Below are 12153 nucleotides of genomic sequence, written 5' to 3' on the forward strand. Positions count from 1 at the left end.
AAAATGACTAACATTTTACAAATTCTACCAGGGAAATGTAAACTTATGGGTACAACTGTATGAAGAATAAAGACAAGCCACAAATATTTTGGAAATGCAAAGGAAGCATATCTTATTGCAGAGATACCCATAATGGTCAACCATTAGCAAAAATGACATACAAATTATAAATTGCAAACTCCAGCACCACAGAAGATGAAGGCAAATAAACAACGCTTTTATTGATTTTGTGAAATGTGAGTGGCCTGGTATTATTATTACTATTATATGGGGTATTAGCAATATTACACTATATACACTTTTTTTCTCTTGCACTACTGTGGAGCTGGTTTGGAAGGATATATCAGGAGTGATTGGAAGGAGAATCTAATCCCTATCTGGTGGAATGAAGTCCTGGAGGCTGTAGAGGGGGTTTAGGATCCCCAAAAGTCCTAAAAGGCGTGTAATTCCAGATGCAGCCCTTTGTTTGCTTTTATCCAGCCCTTGGGGCAATATTTCATCCAATGGTACCACAATGGGGCATGATTCACCCCACTGACACCAACAAAGGGGCACAATTCCTCCCACTGACACGAACGATGGGTCCTATGACACCAATGATGGGCCACAATTCATCCCAATGACACCATCAATGGGGCACAATTCCTCCCAATGACACCAAAGAAGGTGTCAGTGTTTTCCCTACAAACATCAGGACCTTTTCTACTCCCACTGGCCACAGTCCGGTGCCCCTGAAGGACAGTAAACTTGCCCTTTGTTTAGAAAAGCTTGAAGACAATTGCCTTAGGCTATTTTTTCTGGAAAGATGATCAATCAAATTCCATTTTAAAATATAACTTGAGGGAAAACTTGTTTAGATTTGGATAGATTAGAGTTTGGTTAGAACCACTCTCAGGTTTTTATTTTCTCAGGGAAAGAAAATGAGGGGAATAGAAAACTTGAGCTGCTACCAGAACAGAAATTGAGAGAAAGATCTTCCAATGGAGACACTTGCTGATGAGACAACGGTCTAAGAGAGGGTTTCTCTCATATTGAAAAGATATCCTCTCACTTCCTGTTGCATATAGAGCCATATGGTCTCCAAACCGTGGCCCTTTGCTTGCTTTTATCTAGCCCTTGGGACACTATTACTCCCACTGAAACAAGACATTCTTTTGCCAACTGACACCAAGAATGGTTCACCATTTCTCCCACTGATACCACCAATAGGTCACTATTCCTCCCCCTAATACCAAATGTGGTGATGTTTACTCCCACTGATGCCAGGAAAATATCCACTCCCGGCTAGCCACAATCTGGCCCCCCTATAATCTGAAGGACAATTTCCCCTCCCTTTGTTTAGAAAATTTGGAGACCCCTGGTATAAAGAATAGAAAGTGGTGGAAAATCCCTCTATTCGACACACATGGCAAAAAACTGACAATGATTATTCTCTCTGCCTACTCTATCCAAAATGAAAGAAAAAAAATAAAAATAAAAGGTTTTAGATATACTTTCAGGTAGAATTCAATCCTATTCCATTTCAAAGCAGCAGTGTCGATTCCCTACAAAGATTAGAAGCTCTCTGGATTTCTGTCAGATCTACAAGTATTTTTGACACTTATATAAAATAAATCTCATTAAAAACGCAGAACAAAACAAAAGCAAAAAAGAACTTTACTGTTGTGCTTTATACTGTACAAAGAAGTAGCACAAATTTTTACAGAGTATCCTCGTGTGTAATTGACATCAAGGGGCGGAAAAATTAATTAAAATCGATCAAACATGTCCTAACATTTCTTCCATAGTAAGGGACCCACCACCTATTACTCTGGTCAGTGTGCCAGTTCTGTCCTATTGTGTCACTTTTCTATGATCATAATAGTGGCTGAATCAGGTGGCAAACAGGTCTTATTTTCACCACAAACCTTATTAAATCTGTTCCAAAAATGTAAAGGAAAGTGTTTTTGGCTATACATGTGAAAGAGCTCAATGCAATGGAAAAATAATCTCATCAATGCTCATTCCCCGTATAGTTTAACATTGGGCAGCAGCATTTGCTCATAATGTAAGTACTTCTTTTTGGTGGTGCTCTGCTGATCCCTATATCTCTTCTTGCACATTTGCCAGGCAGGGTCTGTCTAACAAAAGTAGTAGAATCGGCAGTCACTAATAACGTGAAACACACTCAATTCTCCTGCTATCCAGAGACTATGCAATCCTCTGCATAGTCTTCATGGTACAAGAGCTTGGGAACTTGTAAAATTTTCACTCAAATTTATAATTTAATTTGGTAATGTTCACATATACCCTGTTGATTATTGTTTAAACTATAATAAAGTAGACCTATACTTAATAAAGTATACCTAAATGATAATGCTCACCTATTCTATGGAACTCAGTACAGCAACAGAATATTGACTGGAGTTGAGTTTTGAAATACACTTTTGGGTGCTAATATGTCAGCGACATACTAGCAAAGGCAGCAACTGTTTTTAGCTTCACTACTCCATAACTGATATGTTGTCCATAAGTCTAGGAATGGCTTTTTCCAATGTTGGTCGTAAATCCAGAAATGTCGTATTCCAATGCAGCCCATCAGTCAGGGAAAGACTTATTCTAATGCCCCCCATCTGCCAGGGAATGGCTTATTCCAATGCCACCCATCAGACAACAAATGGTGTATTCCAATGCCACCAAGTCATCAAGGAATGGCTTATTCCGATGCCGCCCATCAGCCCGGGAACGGCTCATTCCGATGCCGCCCATCAGCCCGGGAACGGCTTATTCCGATGCCGCCCATCAGCCCGGGAACGGCTTATTCCGATGCCGCCCATCAGCCCGGGAACGGCTTATTCCGATGCCGCCCATCAGCCCGGGAACGGCTTATTCCGATGCCGCCCATCAGCCCGGGAACGGCTTATTCCGATGCCGCCCATCAGCCCGGGAACGGCTTATTCCGATGCCGCCCATCAGCCCGGGAACGGCTTATTCCGATGCCGCCCATCAGCCCGGGAACGGCTTATTCCGATGCCGCCCATCAGCCCGGGAACGGCTTATTCCGATGCCGCCCATCAGTCCGGGAACGGCTTATTCCGATGCCGCCCATCAGTCCGGGAACGGCTTATTCCGATGCCGCCCATCAGTCAGGGAACGGCTTATTCCGATGCCGCCCATCAGTCAGGGAATAGCTTATTCCTACACAGCCCAACAATCAAGGAATGGCTTATTCTAATGCTGCCTACCAGTCTGGGAATGGCTTTTTCCAATGCTGTGCATGAGTCTGGAAATTGCTTATTCCAACACAGCCCATAGGTCTGGGAATGGCTTATTCTATTACAACCTAGCCATGCAAGTATTTTGTTGGCAAGATTCTGAACTGAAAAAAAAAAATCTAAGACAAAGGCTCCCCTTCTCCCAAAACCACAATAACTATCGCCAAGCCCCAAAAAATGATGTGAAATGCTTATATCTGAAACTGAAACCTGGCTAACCAAGCTTCCATATGATAGTGCTTAGGTCTTGTGTTTGGCCTCACACATAAAGGGGTAAATGGTGGGAGGCAGGGGAAAAAAAAAAAAAAAAAAAAAAATCACACATGCCCCAAACCCAAAGCATTAGGTATTTTTCTAGGTTGTCATGAAGGAAAGCTTGAAAGGCACAGGAAGGCTCCCTTTGGTGCACCTTCTGCCTGGAGAAGTAGAAATATTGGGAGCTAAATCACTTGGTTCAAGTATGGATCCTACTGGTTACACTTTGTATGACATAGGAATACATCTTAGAACAGCCTTAACTCAGCTTTGATCTCAGATCAGCCTATAGATATACAGAGGAAGGTGCCCCAGGTGTGTAAAATCCAGAACAAGTTTTTTTATTCAAAGTCACATACAGCAAACATCCAACACCTTTCAAGAATTCCAATGGCACCCTCTTCATCAGGACTTAAATTATTAGAAAAAGAATATTAATGAAACTAGCATAATCACCGCTACAAAATCAAGATATAATTGAAGGGTCATGCCTTGACCTGTATTTATTTAATGCCATAAAATTTAATTGCATTTTCCATGAATTACAACACAGAGAAACATCCACAATGTATAGACAAAAATGTGAAAAAACACAATTTCGAAAGGGGACAAGCACCACAACGGAATAGAAACCTATAAAGGTTCCATAAATGCTCCAGAAGATATCCATAAAGCAAGCATTGAGTATTGTCCTAGCATAAAAATTCGCAGGAACCATCATCTCCAGCCTCACCTCCATTAGGTGGTGTTATACCTATTGGGACAGTAAAGTTGCGAGCTGTCCTGCGGTTTAAAAAGAGACTGTGGGGGTGTTTGCACAAAAAAAAAAAAAAGAAGAAGAACAGGGGAGGTCTACTGACACCATGCATACTCTGGTGTCATTTGCGCAATGGGGGCCATAATTAGCTTGTCCATTTTTTCCAAAATCAAGGTGCATTGGTTACATATTAGATACACATCTCCTGGTTTGTGTCCAGATGAACTGTAAAGGAAGAACAGCTATGGAAAAAAGATTTTTTGGGCCCAAAACAGGTACATTTGTGACCCATGCATCAGAGTCAAAATAGATCTTGAAATCCTACCACAATGATATGCCAATGTACTGAAGAAGCCTGTTCTACCACCTATAATCTACTACAGTGCATGGTACATCTCCATTCATTAACAAGAAATGTCTACCGAACAACACTACTGTAGAAGGTCCTTGTTATAACTCCCACATGACTCCCACAGGAACTGGCCTTGCAATACACCTCGGTGAATACAATGCCATGTGCTTTGTGGCCTCTCAAATGGATGTGTTATTTCATTCAACTACAAAGCAGTCTGAAGGTGTTTTGTATCAAATAAAAGCTGTTGGTGCAAGATATAGTTATGACGTACACGGATTGCATCCGTACACCACAGGTCAGAAAAGCTTCTCCAGTTAACTATTCATCTAGGGAAATCAGGGAACTACAAGGCTCAGCAAAAATCCTAAGACCTGTAGTTCCATAACTTATCAAAAAGTCACAAGCTGCCAATTTTGGATAAGCCTATAATGGAGGTTGGTGGGACCTTTCCCATAAAGAGTAAGCATCTGCGGGATTCTTGCACTCTATGGAATACCTCCCTCTTCATTTTCCCTCCTTGAGTGCACACGGGTCCACGTTTTCTGCTGCCGTCATCTCCACCACTTGTCCCGAATCTAATGCCTCTGCTCTTCTGCCATTAGGTGTCCAGTGATGATTTAACTGCCATGTAGGCATGCTGGAGTTACATTATCCTGGCACCCGACTCCATTCTTGGCATTTACAGATGTCAATAGTGAACAGATTGCGTACATTGCATGCTGAATGTGCTACAGAAATAATTACTAGGGGAGAGGGAAAGGATTTTTTTTTTGGCAAATAAAAAAGTACAAAGTCTTGAACATAAAAATCTCTACCCCTAGCAGTTTATTTCTGTAGACTTTAATTCTGCCTTTAGGCCTCATTCTCACTTCCGCGCTGCATTAATATGTTACGCACCTTGGTGAAATGTGGTGTCATTCAGTCTGAATACACTTGCATTGCAGAGCAGCATGCCTCACTGTGGTTTTATAGTGCATTAGGCAGCCCATTCAAATGAATTGCCTTAATGCAAAGCATGCTAACAGGCATGTGCTAACGCAGTGCAACCGGGTGAACTTAGACATAACAAACCCATGCTGCCTCCCAGTGGCCCTTTAAGTGGGCCCTAATGCCCAGGAGGCAGTGCGATTTCGCTATCGTGTGACTGCAGTAATTGTCTCCCACAGCAGTCATTTGATCAGGAGAACATCTTGCTGGCTCCCAATCAAAACCCATGACCAATTGCTCTTGAAGACAGCTCGGTCATTGTGTTGGGAGTGCGCAGTGAGCGCAAGCACAAGTCGGTAAGGGGTTAAGGAACCCCATAGCGAGACAAACGTAGCCTGCCCTCTCCTTCACAAATTGCTAGTTACCTGGTGGCCTCTATGGTCAAGCCCAAAGGGTGAAATGTGCTAGTAACGGTGGTTCTGAGGAGGGGACTCCTGATGGTTGACATCATCAGAGGGCGGCTCCTAGTATGTTACAGTGATGGTGCACTGAGTGGGGGTGAGCCCCCTACAAGCCGACACATGAGACACTCATGGATGGAATTTACGGCGCAAGGGCTAAGGTGTCTATGTTTACATCTAGCGATTTGGTTTCCAAATCATGCTTAGGTCCCGTTTACACCTCATGTAGCAGCGACATGCATTCCCATTTTGTAGCGCATTTCCATGCATTGCACATAGGGAAGCCTATTCACTTGAATGAGCTGTTGTTCATGCCTTTGTTGTGCAAAAGAAGCTCATGAACCTTTTTGGCCATTGAGCGTCAAGCAATTCTGTAATGGCCGTTTGCTGTTTTTAACGCATGACAATTGTGGCAAAACTGCACTGCATTTGGGGTGTCATCAAGAATGAATGGCACCCAAATGCATGTCCTGCCTCAATGTCAGAGCGATCTGGACTCACAGTCAGAATTTTACCGATTCTGCATGCGATTCCAAATTGCTAGGTGTGAATGAGGCCTAAAATTGCAGCAAAACGAGTGATGCATTTTGGGTGACATTCATTCTTAATGTCACTTCAACCACAGTGTAATTTTGCCATTATGGTCACACAGCAAACCGCAAGTGAAAAAAAAAACGCGACTGGCTTAGGGCCAAAATTTGGTCATTGAGCTTCTTTAGTGCCACAAACACTCCCAGGGCACCCCATTCACGTGAATGGTCTGCCCTATGGGTGGCATGTGGAAATGTGTGTATAAAAAAAAAATTGTGAGTGGGAACTTGCATTCCTGCTATATGAATGGGGCTTAAGAAGTCATAATGGAAGATGCAGATTGGTCCTGGCTTCACTTGCTGCATGCTGGTTCCAAGTCAGTATTGCAAGCCATAAAAGCCAGGCAATGAGCATCTTCGGAAGGAGCGGTGGTGGCGGTCCTATCTACATTTTTTTGTTCCTAGCCCAGTCAGAGAACTACAAGTATCAGCATGCTCAGCACCCTATGAAAAGCATGTGCCCAGTGTTGTCCCTCCTCCCTGACCCCACTCTCCTCAACTTACCTGCCAGGATGACCTCCACACTGCAGAGAAGGAGCCCAATGATGAGGCTCACCAGCCCCGGGGTGCCCATTCTTCTTCACCGGCCAGCCATCCCTCCTGGCAGCTTCATAGCAGCGCCGTCCCCTCCTCCGATCACCTGCGGTGGACGATGACAGCTCTCGGTCAGAGAGTGACAGCTCACATCCCAGCCGGCGATCAGTGTATGGGGGTCATCGCACGATCAGCGGACAGACAAGCCCCGATCATCCAGGAGGAGCCCAATGCCTCGGGCTGTGTATTGGGAGCCCAGCCTATAGATGAGGAGCCCAGGAAGCTACAGATGAGCAGTCCGGTTCGGAGGTCCCTGGATCGGGGGAGAAGAGACAGCCTGTCCTCACTCCAGCTGCACACACACCAGCCGATGTCTCCTCCTTTTCCTGATCAGTGCGGAGCGCTGTGTACCGGAGACGGAGCGCAGGAAGAGGCGTGCGATCATCGGGAGCCCCCCTCCGCCTGGCCGCCGCGCTCCCTCTGCTGACACATCTCAGGTACTACACCTCTCCTCTTTTCTCCAGGTAATAATCCAAGATCCCTGGGGGCCATCAATGAGTGGCCCTTGGGGCTCGTTCACACTTGACTGTTTTTCCAACTCTTGCCAAACTATAGCGTTTGACAAGCATTGGTCCGGCGTTTGCGGAGCATTTTTAACGCGGCATTCGCGGTTTAGCGGCAGTTGCTAGGCGTTTGCCAAGCGTTAAAAATGCCCCACAAACGCCTATAATGAAGTTTGAATGGTGTTAACGCTCCGCAAACGCCCTGCAACCATATACGCCAGCCGGGCGTTTGCGGAGCGGCACCATAGACTTGAATGGGAGGCTTCAACTCCTCCTGACTCGACCAGAGGCGTCTGTTTTGCCGCAATGCAACGCACTAACGCTCCCGTTTGAACAGCACTATGTGCTGCAATGTGCAGAATTTTCCCAGGCGTTTGGGAAATGGTAAAAACGCTTCCAAAACGCCTGTCTGCCGCTTGCTAACAAGGCTAGTGTGAACGTAGCCTTAGGGCCCATGAAAGCAGTAGTCTGTGTTTTAAATATTCTTTAGACAGACTTCTAGCAGTTAACCAATTAATGCCCAAAGGTAAAACAAAGCTTAATGCAATTTTGCACCTTTAACGCTCCTTAGTAAAACTGTACAAATCATCACACAGGGGCGGACTGACAACTCATGGGGCCCCCAGACAATAGGGCCCCTGTGTCCTTGCCCACACCCAAAAAAGCCTATGAAAAAGCAAATGAAAGGTACCAGGGGCATCTCATGGGGCCCCCTACTGACCCAGTGCCCGAGTGCTGGAATGGTCAGTCCGCCCCTGTCACCGCACCTATGCCGCTATGACCAAGAATGTGGGGATATGAGCTCAAACCAGCAGGAGGAAAGTTCCAAACTCATTTTGGACCCAGTGCAGGATTTATAAGGGGGTAACTGTCCTGGGCCCCCCAACAGAAGGTACAAAGATAATATAAAAACAATATAAAAGTAAATATAAAAAATAATTCAATAATATAAAATATGTAATAAAAAATGAGTTTCTTTATTAAGGGCCAGTTCACACTACATGCGTTTCAGTTGCTTTTATTTCTGCATTCAAAATGCACACAAAGTAGGTTATATGGTTGTCATAGTTCACATCAGTGCTTGCAGTTCCAGTGTGTTCCAGTTGCAGGAAAAAAAGTAGAACAGGCTGCATTTTTTCTGCACAGAACTGTACTGGAACCAGGGGTGGACTGACCATTTGGAAAGTCGGGCACTGCCCGAGGGCCCGAGGTCACTAGGGGGCCCCATGAGATACCCCTGGTACCTTTTTCATAGGCTGTTTTGAGTTTGGGCAAGGACACAGGGGCCCCATGATCCCCTATTGCCCGGGGGCCCCATGAGTTGTCAGTCCGCCCTTGACTGGAACACAGTAAAACACATCAAAAATGTACCAGAACGTACCATAACCGCACTGGAACACACATTTCCCTATTTAAATTGAAGAAAAAGAGAGGGGGAAAAATGAACTGGAATGTATAAAAAACACACTGGAGAGAGTCAAAAACACATAAAAAATGCACTGGAACGCATCAAAAAAGCATAGAAGCGCATGCAAAAATGCACCCGGAATGCATCTGGACTACGTTTCTATATTGTGAACCAGCCCTATAAGTATCTTGGCAAGTAATATTTTGCCGGCCATCAAATGTAAAATTTTTTGTCTGAATTGGTACATTATATCATTTTTAAAAACTAATTTTGGCAGCTCACACAAACAGCACTGTGGGGTGCAACTCTGCATAGAAACCAATCAACTTCCAGGTTTTATTGTCAAAGCTTAATTGAACAAGCTGAAGTTAGAAGCTGATTGGCTATCAGGCACAGCTGCACCAGATTCGGCACTCTCCAGCTTTAGTCTAGGTTTACACCTATGCAGGTTGCATTTGAGCCATTTCTGCATTGTGTTTTGTGTTTTTGAACCAGTGTTTTTTTATGCGTTTTGTGTTTATTTTTCATTTTTTAATTTTTGTTGTTGCTAGGCAGATTTGAAATGCAAAACGCAGCAAAAACACACTACATTTTTTTGGGCAGCATTTCCATTGAAGTCTATAGAACCAAAAACACAACTTTTTGCATTAAAAAAGTCCCTGAACCTTTCCAAAAAACGCACCGGGTGAAAACGCGGAGATGTGAATATGTCCCATAGGAAATCGTGCTAAATGGACTGTACTGTGTTTCTGCAAAACGCTGCGGAAAACGCTTAGGTGGGAACCTAGGGTTAGTAAATCTCCCCCATTGAGTGCTATGACTGCGAGCATGTGTGTGTGTGCACATGTATGACCTTAGAATGACATTGTGTCATGCATATTAAAAATATGTAACTGTCATTCAAAATGTAAACCAACTCTCTGCCTGAGGGAGCCCCTTAATCTGAAGTGCCCCCAGCCCCCCCAAGGTCTAAATCTGGCCCTACTCACACTCGAGCACTCAACATATATTTTTTCACACTTCTTGGCACTTTTTTCACAGAACAGCATAGGGCAACCCATTCATCCTATGCACCAAGCAAAAGAAGCTCTATGCAAAATTTGTGCAAGAGCTACTTTGCCACATTTGTTGCATGTAAGGAAGCCCATTGAAATTAAAGGAGAAGTAAGGCCAAAGCCATTTTGGCCCTACTTCTGCTGTAGGTCCCAGGAGTGCACTTAGTTCTGCGCTCCTGTGACCCAGATTTAGCCGACAAATTCAGCTGACGTCATAGAGCCAGTCCAGGTTCTGCAGGGATCCCAACAATAATGTCGGAATCTGCCCAGATGCCTGATTGGCAGCTGGCTCAGCCTTCTTAGCACTCCACTGAGAGCCTGAGCCAGCCTCTCCTGCCCTCTGCACAGCCTAGCACTCCAGTGAACCCTGGAGGGCAGAGCAGAGAGCCAGAGACTGACAGTCCCAGCTGTGTGCTCAGAGCAGACCCAAGAACTGAGCGATCAGCAGTCTCTGATCACTCAGTTCTTGGTGTAGAGGCGATGGGGGACAGATTTAGTATTGGATCTATCTAGGTGAGTGTGAATGTTTAGTTTTTTTAAATCCTGCACTTCTCTTTGAATGGGCTTCACTATGCTTGTAGCATGAAAAAATGCATAAAACACGCATATGCACAAAGTCTGACATCATGCGTCAGGCCACATTCACACTTTGACACACAACATCAGAAGTTGCACATGCGTGTGTTTGCACATTGTTGTACGTTGTCTTGTTAAACACATTTATGTCAATGGGCTGTCTTACATCAAACACAACAACATAGCTCATGCATCTTTTGAAGCCTTAAGTGTTTTCCTGTGCCAAAAAACAGCATATACTTGCCACATTTGTGATTGCCAATAACAATAAATGACACCCCAAAAGTAACACGTGCTTTTTTCAGGTTTTGTAGACAAGATACATGATATTACAAGCATTCATGAAACACTATAGTGTGAACGCAGTGTTATGGTGTGAATGAGGACTAAGGTACTAACCCTGACCTTTCACCCCAACCTTTCACCCTGACCCTGAAACTAACCTAGGTTAGGCATTGATCTAGCTATTTTATCTTTTTTCTTAATATTGTTATCATTCTTTTTATTGTATGCACAGACTTTTTGTTTTACGATTTTTCCCCCCTGACTAGGAAATAATGATACAGTGTATCTTTTTCTCCATTCAGAAGGACAAAGAGAGTACAGGGGTGGGATTTACCAATTGATCAAAGAGATTACAGGGGTGGGATTTACCAATTGATCAAAGAGAGTACAGGGGCGGGATTTACCGATTGATCAAAGAAAGTACAGGGGTGGGATTTACCAATTGATTAAAGAGAGTACAGGGGTGGGATTTACCAATTGATCAAAGAGAGTACAGGGGCGGGATTTACCAATTGATCAAAGAGAGTACAGGGGTGGGATTTACCGATTGATCAAAGAGAGTACAGGGGCGGGATTTACCGATTGATCAAAGAAAGTACAGGGGCGGGATTTACCGATTGATCAAAGAGAGTACAGGGGTGGGATTTACCGAATGATCAAAGAGAGTACAGGGGTGGGATTTACTGAATGATCAAAGAAAGTACAGCTGCGGAATTTACCGAATGATCAAAGAGAGTACAGGGGTGGGATTTACCGATTGATCAAAGAGATTACAGGGGTGGGATTTACCAATTAATCAAAGAGAGTACAGGGGCGGGATTTACCGATTGATCAAAGAGAGTACAGGGGCGAGATTTACCGATTGATCAAAGAGATTACAGGGGCGGGATTTACCGATTGATCAAAGAGAGTACAGGGGCGGGATTTACCGATTGATCAAAGAGAGTACAGGGATGGGATTTACCTATTAATCAAAGAGAGTACAGGGGTGGGATTTACCGATTGATCAAAGAGATTACAGGGGTGGGATTTACCGATTGATCAAAGAGAGTACAGGGGTGGGATTTACCGATTGATCAAAGAGAGTACAGGGGCGGGATTTACTGATTGATCAAAGAGAGTACAGTGGTGGG

At 44.2% G+C, this 12153-nt stretch overlaps 1 protein-coding gene across 1 annotated transcript in view; it reads right to left on the reverse strand.

Annotated features, from left to right (window-relative positions):
• Window positions 1-7552, reverse strand: part of TYRO3 (TYRO3 protein tyrosine kinase) — a 273752-nt gene extending 266200 nt beyond the window's left edge. Inside the window, exon 1 of the mRNA XM_089686919.1 lies at window positions 7104-7552. Within this exon, the coding sequence (XP_089543045.1) occupies window positions 7104-7173 (70 nt within the window). The 5' untranslated portion in view covers window positions 7174-7552. The remainder of the gene's footprint in view (window positions 1-7103) is intronic.
• Window positions 7553-12153: the final 4601 nt, after the last annotated feature.

This window comes from Staurois parvus, unplaced genomic scaffold (genome assembly GCF_062004578.1).
Source record: "Staurois parvus isolate SC_StPar_1 unplaced genomic scaffold, SC_StPar_1.0 ptg000414l, whole genome shotgun sequence".
Classification (NCBI taxonomy): Eukaryota; Metazoa; Chordata; class Amphibia; order Anura; family Ranidae; genus Staurois; species Staurois parvus.